Below are 18,973 nucleotides of genomic sequence, written 5' to 3'. Positions count from 1 at the left end.
TTTCTATATAAATGAATCCACCCTTCACGAAAAAATCATTTGACTTACTTACAGGAAAAACAAAACTACACAAGTACATCAAATTTTTACTCTCTTCGTTTTTAAATACTTGAATCACTTTCCATTTCCAACCGTTTTTAAATACTTGATCTATTTCTTTATTTGGAAAATTTTTACAATATTTAAAAACGAAAGGAGTAATAATACTACAATGTTTAAGTTTTTTAAGGGTAAAGAAAATAACATTTAATTAGATATTATAATAAATAGGTCAATAAGGAGTAGAACTAGAGGAAATGGAAGGATTCAAAATTCACCTTCTTTTGCTTGGAATGGATTGGAATGGGATTAGAATCCATTCCTTCTATTTTTTTTTGTTTGGTTGAGTTTTTTTTTTAGTAATAGAATCTCGTACCCAAGGGATTCCAATTCCATCCCACACCTATAAAATCTCATACCCGCCTTTTCCTTTAAGATTCACAATCCATTCTATTAATGAAGAATACAATCCATTCAAACATTAAACCAAACAACTTTAGGTTAGTATGGATTTTAAAATCCATAACCCTCTATTATATTATGAGATTCCATTTCAATCCATTCTAATATAATGAACCAAACACCCCCTTAATAGATTGCCTTGTGACTTGTTATATTCAGCAATACTTTTATGTTTAAGTGTTTATAGTCAATTTCACGTAATCCTGACTTCTTTACTACTCATTATAACACAACATATTTTCCTTAATCTTACTACTCAATCCAAGTTCAAGCAAGTTCAACAAATCAATTTACCCATCCCCTTCTCCTATTGTGTTCATTCTATTCATCTATCTAAAGTAAAATAAACAATGCACAATTCTTTGTATGAAATTGTTAGGATGGGTATTTACTCAACTCTCACCAATACTAGCTTAGTCTACTACCTTGAAATAACAATATCAACTAAGTCACATGCGTGCTATAAGCAAAGGGGACCTTCCACCGGAGCCATTTGGGGTCAGGCCTCCTGTAAATTATTGTAATTAATTAATTAATGAATTTAAATAACCTGTATTTACTTATAAAATATATATATAGGGTATAGTGAATAGTTTTGAGCAAGAGATAAAATATTTAAATCACATCCCCTCAAATATTTTCGGTCAAGATCCGCCTCTATAAGTGAATATTTCAATCATATCAATTTTCAAGTGCAACAAGGTTAATCCTCAAGCAAGCTAAGGGTATGTGTATAATACTTCTCCTAAATATTATTATTATAATTAGTAAGGAAAAGCTTCATCCTAAGAGGAGAATGAGCTTAGAGAGATTTGAACTTGATCTCACGTCTGAAAGTCGGAGAACTAGCGAACTAGTCTAGCCGACTAGCCAACTATCTCATAAGATTCATAACCATAATCCTATCATAGTGCCTTTTTAATCCAAGATTTAGAACGCAATGCAATATACTTCCTCATGATAATATGCATCAAATGCATAAATATGTTGATTATTAAAGATGGGATTTCTAAACGAAAGTAAGGTAAGGAAGACTCTGATTAGAGTTCAACCATCACGGTTTTTTTGGTTCAGTATTTGCGAGCCAATCACTCGAAATAGAGGGAAGGGTTAAGAAATCCTAACCTCACCCAAAGCACCCTCACTAAGGGTCTGTTCTCATACGTTAAAATTCAGTTCAATTCAGTTCAGTTCAGCTCCTAATTTAATTCTCTTATAAAATATTCAGTTCAGTTCAGTCAATGAGAACAGGCCCTAAGATTCGAACCCAAACTCATATTATCTATTCTGAGATAAGAAACTTACCTAGTGAGCTAGCACTCTACTGATAAATAATTCATATTATTGGTTAATATACTATGATAGACGACAATAATAATATAGAATTGATTTTGACTGTTAAGTAACAAGACTACAGCACGTTTATTTTGTGAAGGACTTGTGGTAGCGTCCCATATACAGGGCCTACATCTTAAATCTAGTGCATTATATTTGCTCTGAGCCTCAGATTAGTCAGATATGAAATGTCCCGACTCCCGAGTGAGCAGGCCATGCCACCATTACAAGCCTTTTCCAGCTCAAAAAGGCCAATTGCCCAATGACAGCATCATATCAACACTCAATTATTTCATTTTTTGTTTTTTTTGAAACAACACTCAATTATTTCATAAACGTGCTAAATTGCATATTTATCTAAAATATTTGTTGGAACTAATTTCCAAATCATAATTGTAATTTGATCTCATACTCTAATTTTCCTAAATAATAATGTTGAGTAAATGAACTTTGCCAATTATTTGGAATGTATATAATTAATGTATTGTTTATGACTAACCAGTAATGACATGTGATATTTAAAATGATATGTGTCAAAAAATGATATGTGATATTTTAAATGAACACAGAGTAGTGATTTAAACTAATGATAGCAAATACAAAGTAATACCATATATGTTATGAGAACCATTAGCTGAAATACTTGCATGCATATTATCTTATCTGGTTTAATAGGTTAAATCTTAGTTATAATACCAACACGTAACCAAACCCTTAATTAACTTAAGCAATCAATTAGCTTAAAATCTCAAAAACATGTTGTAAATTTAAGGTGTGTTTGGATTAAAGGAAATAGAGGGACAAGAAGAGAAGTGAAATGGAAATATGAGATATCTTTCATTTGGATAACAAATGAGGAACAAGGAGAATTGAAAAGGAGCAAAATTGAGAGATTAAATTATTAGAAATTGATCCCTCCATCAATGGAGATAATTGAAAGGAAAACTCATCATTCTTCCCTCCCCTTCTTTTCCGTCCCCTTTCTTAATCCAAACACACTATTAATTGCTACTTGTTCAACCTTATTCTTCAAAAATCAATATACTGCCACAATGCCACAATGCCACATATCAAGCATATGAATCATATGATTATATCTATGTCCAATTATTAATTGTGCTCGGGGAACACTATCATAATCTTCATACACCCACATATTCCCAGAGCAAATAACATCTACAAAAACAATAGTGCTTAATAAATTAAAGTTTTGTAATAAATAAATAAGCAATTGACTTATTACACCAGGCTGGACTAATAAGCATCTCACCTACTTTCGTAGATTTTATTACAAAACTTTAATTTATTAATCTCAATCAAACACAAATACACATCCTAAGGCGCTTAGTATAACCTCATTAGACTAGGACTCCTTATGATAATATACTTTTTTTTTCCTACACGTAAAATCCAATCCTTAAGGACTAGTAAAACCGTGTAGGACTACTGAAAAAAAACATTAAAACGGTATGACTTACCCTGATTAGACTAGGATTAAGCCTAGTAACTTCCCTTGCACGCCAAGGGTCCTCTGCAACCCGATCACTCACGTATCAAAATAACCGTCTAACCAATACAGTACAACAAACCCAAAACAACCCTATACAGAATTACAGATAGCTCAAAGATGAGGTTGACTTTTGAGTGTTGACCCATGCTACTCAAATACACATCTTTCCAGAGGTAAAAAAAAAAAAAAAAAAAAAAGTAAAAGGAAGACTGGCATTTGTCCCAACCCAACTGCACATACACCTTAACATGTCTGGCTGGCTATGTATGGCGCAGCATTTAACAAAGGTTGGAGTGCAATGACAACAATGCTCATGTTTACCCGAAAATCAGGTTCAGGATTTAAGCACAATTCAGCAATTGCAGCCATCTGCATAATGAATTAATGATCCAATGTATTAGCATAGATTCTAGTATTGTTTCATTTGTCAGCAAAATTTACTTGAACAAAGAGAGAGCATGTCATTTAACAACCACCAACGAATTGGTATCCAAACCTAAAAGAAAGAATTATCCAAACCTTGGCAACACCTCTGCCACGATATTCTCCATCGAGTCTCGGATCAACACACTGCTCGACTTTGTCTTCACTGAGTTTGGGTCTAGCCTGACATCATAAAGTATATGCACTGTGTTAGGAGCAAATCCTAGTCATTTGTACCAAAAATATACCACTAAACAGAGCAAAATAACAAGTACCCATGTCACCAGACTTTGCTGTCCACGAGGTAAGGTATAATCAACAGGTTTCCGACCAGTGAGAAGCTCAAGCAAGACAACTCCAAAACTGTACACATCGCTCTTGCCATTAAGCTGCCCTGTCATCTCATACCTATGGACATGAATCAATTCCACATGAACAATAATCAGATTGAAGGCAAAATAGTTCGAGTGAATCTTCTAATTGGATAGAAAGCTAATAAAATCTAAAGGTACTCCATCCTATGACTAATCATAATAGTACTCCCAGAGAGTAGAGTCTAGTTTCGTAAACACCCCTCCAGTAACGTGTGTCATGACGCCCTCAAGACACTAGGGTTATTTATGTTGTTTTGCCTCTACAGAGTTGTCAAGAAAATTAAGTCACAGAACTACCACAAGAATATGCCAGTGGTCCGGTGTTAAAACTATCCAAGGCCATTCATAAACTATTATTATACTAGTGTGATACTTTAATTTAAGTAACTACTCCATTCCACACCACATTAGTGTGCCATGGTCAGCCATAATATTTCCTTGATTGCAGAAAGATGAAATAAAATCATTTTGAATGTCATTTATGGTTATAAGAAATCCCCGAACATGCTGAGTATTTCCAAATAGAGGTAAATAAGGAGCAAAGAATCGTTACTCTGGTCCATGATAGCCACAAGAATGAAGTTGTGCTTCCATATCCGGAGCATTATGTGACAGATCAAAATCACCAATCTTAGCAACATCATCATCAAAGAGCAGTATATTACTAGACTTAATATCACGATGAAAAATGGGGGGAGCTGCCTTCGCATGCAAAAACTCAAGCCCCCTGGCAGCACCTACTGCAATTTTAACACGTTGTGCCCACGACAACACAGGCCCAGGTTGTGCTCCTTCAACACCCTTCTTCCCTAGACAAAATATAACAGGAGTAAGTAAAAACTGACGAAAACAAATTATCACTTCCAAGAGATTAAAACAAAAGGTCTCTCTGAATACACATGAGTACATGACCAATTTCAATGGCTTAACTACAAGTATACAAATCAAATTAAAAAGACTTCACTAATATGCACAGATTATTCAAACTCACATAGCATAATAGATTAACAGCTAACAGTTCACGTTTCTTGCAGCGATTAGATATTGAACAAATTAGTGAAAAAAGAACCATGTATCACCATATAATGAAAACCTGCAGTAAGTAAATAATTAATATCATTTAGTAGTCCTTAGTCCTTACATGAGATGATGTGAAAAGCATCGAAACTTTTCATCCATCTTATTCATAAAAACCAAAAGATAGAAGGTCCAAAGCTTAGATAAGGCCAAAAAATTCTTGCATAAAGAAAATATCAATCAATCTGGACAAAAGACACTAGTAATAACTAATAAGAAAAAAGGGACAATGGAAAATAAAGGAAATTAAAGGCCTCTAGGCTCCAAACACCACAAATTCCAGCTTACCGTGAAGAATGTCATGAAGAGTTCCATTGGACGCAAACTCATAAGCAAGAATATGTAGGTTGTCATCAACACAGTAACCAAGCAATTCAATAAAATTTTCATGTTTTAGCCTTGAAACCAAAGAAACCTGCAAATAAAAAACGATAAAATAAGCACCTCAGTTTTCTAAGGTAAAAATAGCACTTTAGTATATCAATAATTTCAATATGATTTCAAAGGTTGTAAACCTGGGATAAAAATTCGTCATCTGGTTGTTTGCTAGCATCCAGTTTTTTTATAGCTGCTGCACGCCCATTTTTAAGCTTACCATAATACACGCTACCATATGGGCCTTCCCCTATTAAAGCATTGGAGCTGTAGTTTTCTGTAGCGTCCCGTAGTTCATCCACAGAAATTTGCAGTACAACTATAGGCTGGACTTCCACTGGCGGCTTGCTAGGTTCATCATCAACTAACTGATCATTTCCATCTCTCCCTACAAAATTTAATAAATTCTTACTTTTAAAACTCAGAAACCAACAGCATATGAAAATCAAAATAAACCAAGGATGCGTCACCACAATTAAATCAAGATTTCTGACATCAAGAACTTCAAATCAAACACAGACAGGCACACATGCTGACATGCATATGTATTAACAGCACACAGACCTATTCTATTCAGCATGATACACAGAGTACCTTTAAGACTATCAGCAGAGTTCTAAAGCTATGAAATCAAATGCTTTCACAACATCCAAAGCAAGGCACTCATGAACAATTGGTTAATCATAGTTTATTAAGTAATCACTAAAAATAGTGGGTTAGGATTTTAAATAATACCATCAGAAACAGAGTGAAGGTCGGGGGAATTGAGCTGTATGTCCAGATTACTTTCCCAATCATCATGGTCTGGAGTGTCAAGACCTTCAAGGTCAATCTGGGTTTCGAGAATAGAAGGAACGGGAACCTCACTTTCTGAATCAAGACCCTCAATATCAATTCCAGCAGGTACGACATCCAGTTCAGGACCTGAAACCTCAGAATTAGTAGTGCCATCCCCTGATACAAGAGCCACAACTCCAGAATTACTAACCCCATCAACAACTTTTTCAGCCAAACCATCCATTATTCCAAGGATATTATAAGTTGAACAAATCAAATTGAAGATCTAAGGTTACAAAGAGATGTAATTTCGAACAGAAAATAATACTTGTAATAAAAATGATAGATGAATAGAATTTATCAATTTTTGGTTACAGCATCAACAAAGACCTTATGGATCAAGCATTCAAAGGTAAAGGGGAAGTACAAAGAGAAAAAGGGAACAAATCAATATATACACCGCCACCGGTTACAAGTAGTTCTACGAGTCGCATTAAGGGGCTGTTAGATTGGGGTAGTGGGTAAGAGAATTAACATACTTTATTCCCATTGGGGTTGTTTGTTTAACATTTTTCTTTGTCATTCTTTGATTACTTGATTCCTTATCCCTTAGGTTTTTCCAACCCCTTTCCCTTTGTCAATAATCATTATCCCTTTTCTACTCTCAAATCCTAAAACACCATAGCCACCCCTCCCCTTCGGGACCCCGCCAACCGTCTCCAACCACCATCTTAAGTCTCCTATCTACTAATCTTTTATCTTTCCCTAATTTTTGTCCTTAATTCGAGCACCACCGCCCAATACTACCATCAACATCTCTTTTTTTTTTTTTTTTTTTTTTTTTTTTTTTTTTTTTTTCCATTTCCTAAATCCTTACACAACCCCACCAAAAGCAAACACCACCACCAAAAGTCCAAAACCCCTCTTTCTATACAATTTGTAATACCATCATTGCAACTATTATAACATAACAAATATCAACACAATTTTATCAATCAACTTTAAAATAAGTACTGCATAAATTAACACCGAATTCCACTGTTTCCCCTGATTTTAAACTAATCCCTCAAAAATATATATACTAATTGAAATGAATAAAGTAGACAATTAGGAAACTAGAACATACTCCATATTCTATGAACCCTACACTATAGTATAAATGTATAATGATATATCACAATTCACAGACGACAGCATGCGGAGTTATACTATTACAAAATGCATAACTTTGATCATTAAAATCGATAAAAATAAATATAGAAGCAAAATTACTACAGATTGGCTTGAAATTACCTGGGAATCGTTAAAAGCTCGAGAGATAGCCAAAGTGAGAATTGAGAAGGGAAATTCCTAACTCCTAAGTCACTAACTTCCCTTTCCTAACACTATAAACTTATCAAGGGGTAAATATGAAAATAAAAAAAAAATTGTATTATAAAATGATAATAAAACAAAAAAGTAAATATAAAATTATAAATATACCCCTTGAGCTGTTAACTGAGCAAGGTAAGTGGTATATAAAATTATCAAGGTTAGGAGTTCGGAAGCCATCGATGTTTGTTAATTAGTACTTTCTTAATTTAGAAAATTAAAAATGTTGTGATTATTACGAAATGGATGAAGTACACGTAAAAGTGTAGAACTATGGAGGCTGGCCTAGGAATTTAGTTGGAATGGAACTTTCATTCCGGATTGGTGGAAAGTCCCATATTTGTTTCTCAGATTTGGGAATAAAGAGTAGGAATATATTTAGGGTTATATGGTTATAGTGTTATAAGGTTATACCCCATCTATTCCCAAGTTCCAACACAATGTTACCAAGAAGGGCAAAGTATTAGGATGGGAATTGAAATAGATAGAAAAGGATTAAAATTTCATTAATGAACTGGTTAGAGAAATTTTATTGATGAAGGTACTTTTGTAATCTTGTATGGAAGTACAAAGTACTAATATACTAATTACATACAAGTATTAATGTATTATAACCAATAAAGTGTTGGCTGACTTGGTAAGACTCTTATTTAAAGGTTTGGGATTCGAATCCTCCCAAGTGAAGGTACTTGAAGGTAGAGATTCCTTACCCACCTCTCTACTCTCAAGTGCCTTTGTAATTAAGGCAATCATACTTTATTAACTTATTCAGTTGTATCTTTGTCAAAAAAAAAAAAAAAAAAAAACTTATTCAGTTGTAATTAAAGTAAAAAAGGGTGAGCTTATGTGTTTAAGCATGTATGTGTGTTGGCATGTAATTTGAGTGAGTGAAGAGAGAAGACTTATTTGACACAAAATATATTTATTTTCAAAATATCAACTTTTTATTATTTATGATTATCGGTAATTAAAGATATTACAAGTTGAATTTGTTCATTGGCAAACATGACTAAATTAATGTGTCAACTAAAAAGATACGGATAAACTATTATCTTGTATTCCAACATTTAGTGCATATTTTCCCACCTCCTTTCTCTAAATTTTAAAACAATTAGTTTTTTTTTTTTTTTTTTTTTTTTTTTTTTTTTTTGAAACATAACACAATTAGGCCCTGTTCTTTTGAGCTTCTGGGCAGAGCAGAGCAGGGGCAAGCAGAGCAGAGCAGATTTCAGCAGAGCAAAGCAGAGCAGATTTCAGCAGAGCAGAGCAGAGCAGATTTCAACAGAGCAGAGCAGATTTTAACATTATTTTTATTAATATTAATACAACTATTATTATTAATTTTATTATTATTATTATTATTATTATTATTATTGTTATTATTATTGTTATTATTATTATTATTAATATTAATTTTTTTTAATTTTATTTTATTATTATTATTTTTTAATTTTATTATTATTATTATTATTATTATTATTATTATTATTATTATTATTAATGTTGTTACTATTTAATTTAACTACTATTACTATCATTATTGCATTGTACTACCATTATTATTAGTAGTATTAGAATTATTTTTTAATTATTATTATTATTATTATTATTATTATTATTATTATTATTATTATTATTATTATTATTATTATTAATGTTGTTACTATTTAATTTAACTACTATTACTATCATTATTGCATTGTACTACCATTATTATTAGTAGTATTAGAATTATTTTTTAATTATTATTATTATTATTATTATTATTATTATTATTATTATTATTATTATTATTATTATTATTATTATTATTATTATTATTATTATTATTATTATTATTATTATTATTATTATTATTATTATTATTATTACTACTACTACTACTACTACTACCACTATTATTACTACTACTACCACTATTATTACTACTACTACTACTACTACTACTACTACTACTACTACTACTACTACCACTATTATTATTATTTTTACTACTACCACTATTATAATTGATGGGTGAATGAAAACATAAATAGATGTGTACCACATTAACATATGTTTATACTGAATAGATAAAAGACGATAATGGTTTAAAATATTCAAATTATTACATATTCAAATTATTAAAACATTGTGGTGAATTAACCATCTACTTCCATATGATCTTCATTTTCATCATCTTCATTGTCATCTTGATCTTCATTTTCATCATCTTCACTGCCATCTTGATATTCATTGTCATCACCTTCATTGTCGCTTTCCGAGCGATTAGCCCTCCAAATTCGGCGTGCTATACGATGTCGCACTTTGGCCATACTAACTTTGCGCCATTGTGCATACATAGTTGAATCTGCTACTCCTATACTTGCGTCATGTTGAATGATTGGTATGCCAAGCTTATGCATCCGAATAAAATTATGTAGTGTGCAAGTGGCTATAATGATTGACATTTGACTCTTTTGTGACACTTGTGGCATGTTATGTAGTATCCTCCACATTTTTTTTAACTGTCCAAATGAACATTCCACCTTCATTCTTAGCGATGAATGAAGCTTATTAAAATGTTCTTTTAATCCTCTAGGTGGCAGTATTCTAAAATCGGGCATATGTATTCTTACTCCCCCGAAGTATGGCGTCATATATCCAAGAGTATTTGGATATGCCGAGTCCGCCAAATAATATTTTCCTGAAATATATATATTTAAGAGTACTTTACACATAATAAATAAAAATATATATTTAATACGTAATTGAAGAATCAGAGTTTACCCGGAGGTGGATGAGGGAAATTAAATTTTGGATCACCCAAACTGTGAATTTTTAATTGTTATAATTTACTTTTTTATTTTCTTTAAATAAAAAAAGGTAACAAATTAGTAAAATATCTTCCTTTTTATATCATTATTTTTCACTATTATTATAATAATGTAGTATTATTGTTCCCAAAAAAAACATGTATTATGTGTTATTATAAAGATCAATATGTATTTAGAAATTGTTAGACATTATTATTAATAAATAATAAAAAATCTGTATTGTGAATTTTTAATTGTTATAATTTTAAAAAATGTACTTTAATTATTATGTACTTTAATTATTAAGTATTATTAATTATTGGTTTATTGATATTATTAATTGATATTAACCCAGAGCAGAGCAGATTTCAGCAGAGCAGAGCAGAGCAGATTTCAGCAGAGCAGAGCAGAGCAACTCTAAAGAACAGGGCCTTAGTATATAACACGAACATAATGAAAGCTATTTTAGGCAGCAGATTATGGCTATAAGTCAAGTAGTAAGCCCTTTCTGTATCAGCTGTAACACCATTAAGGCAAAGGGTAGAAAAATGAAATGTCTATTGCACTTACCTTCTTCTCTTCATGCAGTGTCAGAGTAAAAAGGTGATAACATCACCATCATATGGAGTGGAAACAGCTGCAACACCACCATTGGATCGGCGTAAAAGGTTGCTCGACAATTATAAGTCTTAAATGTACTACAATCCTTACCTCCCATAGAGAGGAAAGCTAAGTAATAATCTGGACAGAGTTTATATGATAGACTGATGGTTATCATCTGAATATAGGGCTATTTTACCATATAAACTTGTTATTTGAAAGGTACTCCGTAAATAAGGTAGACACTAGACAGGAGATTATTTAGGGGCTCACAACCTGGCAGTTGCTGCTAGAAAAATGACCTAGTCTTTCTACTTGTACTGAGCGATAAAAAAAAAAGTACAAATAATGAATTAGTCCTCGCTTCATAGGAGTTTAACATAACATACGAAGAATATATATACTTCAATGATAAAGAGCTATAATTTCATTCAACCGAAGTGTATGAGCTGGAAAAATGCGACACCAACATCCAGACCACAAAATAAATCAATAGCCACACTATGAGCAAACCAAAATTACAGCTTATCAACCAAAAGTGAGCACTGCACAAGCTAGAATAATTTTTCTTTAGTCCAGAAAATTAATGTCTCTGTATACTTTGCATTACCAAAAACCATAGCCACATATTGAGACGGACAAATGGCAGGGAAGGAGAGATCAAATGTTCATGAGCTTGGAACATCATGGCTGGCAACATGCCGCGCAGCATTTAACAAAGGTTGGAGTGCCTTGACAACGATGCTCATGTTTGGCCGAAAATCAGATTCATACTGTACACACAATGCAGCAACTGCAGCCATCTGCATAATGATCCAATGTATTAGCATAGATTCTTGGATTAATTCATTTGTCAGGAAAAATTAACATGCACAGAAAGAAAGCATGTCATTCAACAACCACCAACTGTTAGCCAAGCCTAATCCAGGTATGAAAGACGTATACCTTTGCAACAGCTTTGGCAGGATACTCTCCATTGAGTCTCGGATCAACACACTGCTTGACTTTGTCTTCACTGAGTTTAGGTGTAGCCTGACATCATAAAATTTATGCATAAATTAGGAGTAAAGCCTAGTTATCTATACTAGAAAAATCAGAGAACAGAGCAAAATAATAAGTACCCATGTCACCAGACTTTGCTGTCCACGAGGTAAGGTATGATCAACAGGCTTCCGACCAGTGAGAAGCTCAAGCAAGACAACGCCAAAACTGTATACATCACTCTTGGCATTAAGCTGCCCCGTCATTGCATACCTAAGGACGTGAACAATGATCAGATTATAGGCAAAATAGTTGGAGAGTGAATCTTATAACTAGATAGAGGAAGCTAAATAAGGGGTTGTTTGGCAATTGGCTTTTTGCCTAGCTTTTGGCTTTTAAGTTTTGTCAAACAGCCAAAAAATATGTTTGGTAGTTGGCTTTTTTGTTGGCTTTTAAGCTAGCTTTTCCGCCAAAAACCAAAAGCTAATAAGAGCAGCTTTTTTCATTGGCTTTTGGCTTGTTGGCCCACTTTATCACTAATAAACAGCTAACAATCATTAATAATTTTACCAAACACTTTTGAAAACAGCCAGCTTAACACAATAACTTAAAAGGCCAACCCATACAGCTAATACTTCCAGCTAGTCAAACAAGCCAAGCAAACAAGCCAACAGCCAACCGCCGATTGCCAAACAACCCCAAAATCTGAAGGCACTCCATTCTATGACTAAAGAGGAGACTGTTTGCTTAATCATCAAGCCGTCAGTGTTCAGAATCTTCAGATGTTTCTATGACTGTAAAGATTGACCTTGTTGAACATAAGTTTAATAATACTCCCTTCAGAAATTTTTTGGTGATGAAGTGGAGATAAAATCCTGGAATATTAACTTACGTACCAGCACCAAGTCAGGCGACCAATAACCATTAACCATCATCACTACTTATAAGGAATAAGCAGATATTACCTTTGGTGCAATAGTAAGAGGCTTACCAAGAACATTAAGTCAAAAGTCAATAAAGGTCTAGACTCTAGAAAGCGTATGATGTACACTGCATCACTGCCATAAAAGCAGATAAAAAATATCTGCACACTAAGGCCATACAACTATTAGGGTATTTAGATTTCAAGGGGCCCTGTTTGCTGAAAGAAAAAACAGATAATGTAGCTCCTAAAATATTAAAGAAAAGAAGATAACCAAATAAAAAAAGAAGGGAGAAAAAGGGATGTCGTTATGAGGACTAAGGAGTCAAGGCCCATAATACCACCCCTCCAGTGGTGTGTGTTGTGAGGCTCTATGAATACTAGGTCTTCTGTCAACATTGTTTCAGCTCTACAAAATATTCAAGGTGATAAAGTCACAGAACTACCAGAAGACTACACCAGTGTGAAAACTATCCTTGGCAATTCATACACTTATACTATAATTTAAGAAACCATCACAATCCACACCAAGTTAATCTAATGCAGGGTGTCATGGGGATTAAGTCACAGAAGTACGGAACTACCAGTAAATTATTCCAGTGTTCAGATCTATCTTCGGTCATTCATATACTATTACTATATCAGCTTAATACTCTAATGTAAGTAACCATCCCACTTTACACCATGTTAGTTTAATGCAGGGTGTCAAGGGGATTAACCGATTAACAGAACTATCAGAAGAATATGCTACTATCAAAACTATCCTTGGCCATGCATACACTATAATACTTTGATTATAGTAACCATCCTTGGCCATTCATATACAGGGTGTCAAGGGGTTTAGTCTAATACTTTGAAGTAACCATTCCAATCCATATCGCATACGTGTGCCCTAGTATAATATTTTAAATGAAATAGACCATTTTGATAGTCATACTGTGGTAATAAAATTCCCCAACATAGAAGAAAAAAAAGGAGTTTGAAGTCCTTACTCAGGTGCATGGTAACCAAAAGTTCCAAGAACTCTTGTCGAATGAAGTCGTGCTGCCATATCTGGAGCTTGATTTGAGAGGTCAAAATCACCAATCTTAGCAACATCATCATCAAAGAGCAGTATATTACTAGACTTGATATCACGGTGAAAAATGGGGGGAGCAGCTTTCTCATGCAAAAACTCAAGTCCCCTAGCAGCACCTACTGCAATTTTAACACGTTGTGTCCACGACAGAACAGGCCCAGGTTGTGCTCCTTTGACACCCTTCCTCCCTAGATTTATAACAGCAGTACGTAAATATTGACGAAAACAAATTATCACTTCCTAAAAAAACAAAAGGTCTGAAAACACATTTCCAGGTTCATTAGCTAAACTACGAGTACATACTCACCAATATGCACTGAGCAATTGAGCATTCAAACTCACAAAGTGAAACAATGCAGTACTAAGATATTGAATCAACTAATGAAAAAAGGACCACATATCACCATATATTCACCAAATGCAGTAAGTATACAATTGGTATCTATCAGAAGCCCTCAGTACTTACACAAAATGATGAGAAAGCATCATACTTATCTTCCACCTTAATCATAATTCATAAGCAGCAAAAGGTAAAAAGTCCAAGGCCAAAAATTTCTTACATAAAGAAAAAACCAATCAATCTGGACATAAGGCAGTAGTAATAAGAGAAAAGGGACAATGGTAAATAAAAAAATATTGACAATTCAGAATACAGCTTACCGTGAAGAATGTCATGAAGAGATCCATTTGATGCAAACTCATATGCAAGAATACGTAGGTTACCATCAACACAATAACCAAGCAATTCAACAAAATTTTCATGTTTTAGCCTTGAAACCATCGAAACCTGCAAATAAAAAGGTTAAATAAGCACCCCAGTGTTATAATGTTCAAAATAGCACTATAGCAGGTCCAAATTTTCAATATGTTTCTGGGAGTTTTAAACCTGAGCCAAAAATTCGTCATCTGGTTGTTTGCTAGCATCCAGTTTTTTTATAGCGGCTGCACGCCCATTTTTAAGCACCCCATAGTACACTCTGCCATATGAGCCCTCCCCTATTAAAGCATTGGAACCATAGTTCTCTGTTACTTCTCTTAGTTCTTCCACTGAAATTTTAGGGACAGCTATAGGCTGAACTTTCACTGGTGGCTTGCTAGGTGCATTATCAACTAACTGATAATTTCCATCTCTCCCTACAAAAATTTAAATTTAATACATATAAACTGAGAAAACAGCATACGATGAAGAAAATAAACCAAAGATGCCTGGAGGCTCAAACTTAACACAATAAATCAGATTTTCTATCATCAAGAACTTCAAACATACACAGACAGGCACACATATGTGCATGTATTAAAAAAAAAAAAAAAGGTATAAACGTATAACTGCTCACAGAATTCTAGCATTACAGTTCTTTTCATTATGATACATTTAAGATATTAAGTAATCACTGCCAACTGTGGGTTAGGGTGAGTTGAGAAAAGCAAATTGAGAGATTCAAGACCAGCAAGCTCAACTGAGTGAAAAAATAGCAATAAGACAGAGAAAACTCTCAATAACTGTTTCCTTTATTTTATTCAATTAAAAGGTGAGGGTGAAATTGAACAAGCTTAACAGAGATACTATTTCAGTTGTTCTCAGCTATATGCATACAAGGCATCATATTATACAAAACACAAGCAGTCAGCATGAACTAAAATACCTGCTAGAGTTCTGGGAATATAACCACCTCCATTGTCTGAATGTCTATTGGCTGCATCTCCTCCAAAACAGCCAAAGCAACTCATGTTCTCTCCCTTTCACTAATCTGCCAAAATTATGCATCATAAATATTACCTCCATAGAATTTTATTAATTTTAAAGCTACAGAGGAAGAATAAAGACCACATGGTAGGGAAACAAGACAACAATTCACCACAATCATATCTCAATTCTAATGTAACAAGGGCGTCTAGAAACTTGAAGACTAAAAAATTAACAGGTACAAAGTATGTTATATTATACAATACAGTATTACAAAAGCAAGCAGCTTATAATATTAGCATACTTCCATGCAAAAACAAGAAGTTTGGCAAATGAGAGACTATTTAGCATTCAATGGAGACACCCATGAGGCCATGACCCATTAAACAAAGGAAAGAGGTGTTATCTTGTAATAATACAATGCTCTAAAACAAAACAGAATTTGCTATGCACTGGAAGCAATTTCTAAGATGATAGGGGACACAATGGATCTTAGACTAAAATTGGCCAAAAAGTTAATTATATAAAATTAAAAGCAATAATATTCACAAGGAGCACCATAGAGGCAAGACTGAAATATTAAAAAGGAAGAATCTATCTTCACTCATCAGCCTTACACTAATGCTTTTGTCATAGACATAAGTGAAAATTTGCAATAGATATCAATCCCTTTGACAATTCTGCATGTTAACTTAAGAGACCAGACATTCAACCATTATGTACTTAAGACCATTTATCCCCAAGAAAACTTTTATCATGGCAGCAGTCAGCAAATACACCAATATCGCCAAATATGAAGCCCTCAAATCAGACACCAGCACAGAAACTTACCAAATTTCAATGAGAGCAGTAAAGCACACATCCAAACTTATTTTATATTTTCATAATTTCCTTCTCAACAGCTTCAGTGACTAGAATAAAGTGGAAATAGCTGTAATATTTGTAAGGTATACATTGTCAAATAAAAATCTGTTCAAATAAACTCTTGCCTATAAAAAGCCTACATCAATATTTAAGTCTCCACCTAAAATTTCTATCATCCATCTTTATTTTTCAAATTCTTCTACGACAAATCCTATACTTATTTTCTTAAACCTAAGGGATAGCATCACCTGAAACCTAAGATGGAATTAACAATCATTATGGCAAAGTCAGTAAACCAAATATTAAAACATTATGTAAGACGTGTTCACATTTACAGAAAACAAAAGGGATAAAAGAAGAGAGAGAGATTACAGCTTCTTGACACTGGACAATTTTTCCTAAGAATGACTGTAGCATACAATTTCAGTGCAACAAAAAAATCTCATATACATCTATCAGGACAGGGTTACTTCTGTTGATATTCCATCATATCCTATATTCCATAATAGAAGTAATTTTGTAGTACTATAATTTGCTCCAAACCTTGGTGGACAAAAGGTAGCTTGATTCCACAATTTTATTAAAGCTTAATTGAAAAAACTATAGCAAGCAAAACTCAGCTACTGGGTACAACCGTACAATAATAACTACATTTTCTCATAGTCTTGTATTTATTTCTTGACATGCCAATCTTACAATTGGTATTCATTCTGTATACTACCACAAACACCTCACTATAAATTAACGATAGCTTCATAATTTTTACATGTTCTCGTAGTTGTCAAACCTTTAAGAAGCTTTGCCAAAACAAGATCTAGGCAGTAGTCAGTTACTCAGTATCTACCATCAAGACAACAAGTGCTAAATTAAAAGCCAAAACTCCTTAGATTTCTCTACAGTTCACATCACAGTCTTTTAGATATGGCACCTTTCATTCAATGACATTTTCATAAACTTTACCACATCGTAGAACATCCTTAATCCACAATCTCCTAAATTCGATTACCAATGTTAGTCATGTAGCTTCCCATAAAGCATAACAAAAATTCTAAACAGGAACAACATTCAAACAACAACATTAATCCCTAAATTTTCTCTTTCGTCAAAACTGTCACACTTGAGTCCATAAAATTCTTAGAGCTTAATGCTATCAAAGACAAAGGCCACATTGCTATTACTTCCTCAGATTAAAAAAAATTCCGAAATTTCAAAAAATCAATCCCGTGATCATCCTACTACTACTACAGTCTCCCTCTCCTTTCATTCCCTGTGTCTCACCCATTCAGCATCCCTACATATGGGGAAACCGATTTCCAAAAACGTGATTACAAATGTCAATTCCCAGCCTTTCAGCACGGGACGCCATAATTGCAAAACAATTTCTTAGTCTATATTTCATCTCCAAACAACGTGAATTGTTAACCACCCACCAAAACCTTAACCTTAGCATTTGACATGGTATGTAAAGCAATGCAACAGTATGCAATCCACAGAGAGAATATCAACAAATATCAAACAATCCCTTAATTCTTTTCTTTCTTTTTTTTTATGACAAAACAATCCTACCTAACAATCCCTTATTATGAACAATTTCATAGTTTTCCCAATTCAAACAAATACCCAAAAAAAAAAAAAAAAAAAAAAGTATCATGCATACCAAATTTAATATAAACATTATCAAATTATAACCATAACAATAACAATAATCAAAATTAATCATAACCATAAATTAAAACAAACCTTCAAACAAAAGTGAACCCGAATTTACAGTTGAAAAATCAGCCAATTATTTTAGACGAAGAACACAAAAACTTCTTCAGCAGCCGGCAAAAGATAAAATTGAATAAGACAATAAAAACAGATGTTAGATTATAAAAAAAACATACCAAAATATATAATAATTTAATCGTCAAAAACTGGGTAAAAGGATAGACTATGACTATTATTTTGTCCAGATATCTTCGCATATTCGTTGATTAAATAATTAATTGATAGCTTAAGATTAATTAGACTAATAATCAAGAAGAACAATTATTTCGCAGGAATTTTGTAATTAATCAGCATGTGTGGCAGAACAATTAATAAATTAAAAAATGACAACATAATTCAATCAAATGAGCCCTAATTTCGAAAATTAGGAAGGAAAATCACCGGAAAATGGAAATGATGAAGAGGAAAAAGGAAGCGCCGCCGTGATCACCGCCGTCTGTCGCCGGCGGAGGTGGCCGGAGAAAGAGGCTGAGAGGGCGGTTTTAGAGGGGATGGTGTGAGAGAATGTTGGTAGGAAAAATGTGATGAAAGGTCGT

General features: G+C 33.3%; 2 protein-coding genes across 3 annotated transcripts; both read right to left on the bottom strand.

Moving 5' to 3' along the window:
- Positions 1 to 2,949: 2,949 nt before the first annotated feature.
- On the bottom strand, positions 2,950 to 7,550 carry LOC145595592 (pto-interacting protein 1-like). The gene is made up of 7 exons (XM_081652009.1): positions 6,331 to 7,550; positions 5,736 to 5,983; positions 5,509 to 5,635; positions 4,697 to 4,952; positions 4,045 to 4,177; positions 3,866 to 3,952; positions 2,950 to 3,715 (listed from the first exon to the last, which is right to left on the bottom strand). The coding sequence occupies exons 1-7, from the start codon at positions 6,614 to 6,616 to the stop codon at positions 3,590 to 3,592; spliced, it is 1,263 nt and encodes a 420-aa protein (XP_081508135.1). The 5' UTR covers positions 6,617 to 7,550; the 3' UTR covers positions 2,950 to 3,589.
- Positions 7,551 to 11,539: 3,989 nt separating this feature from the next.
- Positions 11,540 to 18,973, bottom strand: LOC145595575 (pto-interacting protein 1-like). Of its 2 annotated transcripts, none has more exons than XM_081652000.1 (9): positions 18,819 to 18,973; positions 18,408 to 18,481; positions 15,763 to 15,867; positions 15,006 to 15,253; positions 14,780 to 14,906; positions 14,034 to 14,307; positions 12,260 to 12,392; positions 12,084 to 12,170; positions 11,540 to 11,941 (listed from the first exon to the last, which is right to left on the bottom strand). In XM_081652000.1, exons 3-9 carry the CDS (start codon positions 15,845 to 15,847, stop codon positions 11,807 to 11,809), a joined length of 1,089 nt encoding a protein of 362 aa, XP_081508126.1. In that variant the 5' UTR covers positions 15,848 to 15,867; positions 18,408 to 18,481; positions 18,819 to 18,973; the 3' UTR covers positions 11,540 to 11,806. The 2 variants fall into 2 exon arrangements, with proteins under 2 accessions (XP_081508126.1, XP_081508117.1); XM_081651991.1 differs by having other exon boundaries at positions 18,408 to 18,494; positions 18,822 to 18,972.

The sequence above is a fragment of the Chenopodium album genome, chromosome 2 (genome assembly GCF_948465745.1).
Source record: "Chenopodium album chromosome 2, dcCheAlbu1.1, whole genome shotgun sequence".
Taxonomy (NCBI): domain Eukaryota; kingdom Viridiplantae; phylum Streptophyta; class Magnoliopsida; order Caryophyllales; family Amaranthaceae; genus Chenopodium; species Chenopodium album.
The sequence above is the reverse complement of the archived record's forward strand: the minus strand, read 5'-3'. Positions and strand labels throughout refer to the sequence as shown.

What these genes read in the sequence shown, in the direction of transcription:
- LOC145595592 (XM_081652009.1), bottom strand. Translation starts at nt 6,616, where the DNA reads ATGGATGGTTTGGCTGAAAAAGTTGTTGATGGGGTTAGTAATTCTGGA. An exon ending in CCTTCACTCTGTTTCTGATG is followed by an intron (nt 5,984 to 6,330) that starts GTATTATTTAAA and finishes TAAATTTTGTAG; the next exon opens with GGAGAGATGGAAATGATCAG. An exon ending in GTGGCAGAGGTGTTGCCAAG is followed by an intron (nt 3,716 to 3,865) that starts GTTTGGATAATT and finishes TTCATTATGCAG; the next exon opens with ATGGCTGCAATTGCTGAATT.
- LOC145595575 (XM_081652000.1), bottom strand. Translation starts at nt 15,847, where the DNA reads ATGAGTTGCTTTGGCTGTTTTGGAGGAGATGCAGCCAATAGACATTCA. An exon ending in TATTCCCAGAACTCTAGCAG is followed by an intron (nt 15,254 to 15,762) that starts GTATTTTAGTTC and finishes AAATTTTTGTAG; the next exon opens with GGAGAGATGGAAATTATCAG. An exon ending in AGCAAAGTCTGGTGACATGG is followed by an intron (nt 12,171 to 12,259) that starts GTACTTATTATT and finishes TTATGATGTCAG; the next exon opens with GCTACACCTAAACTCAGTGA.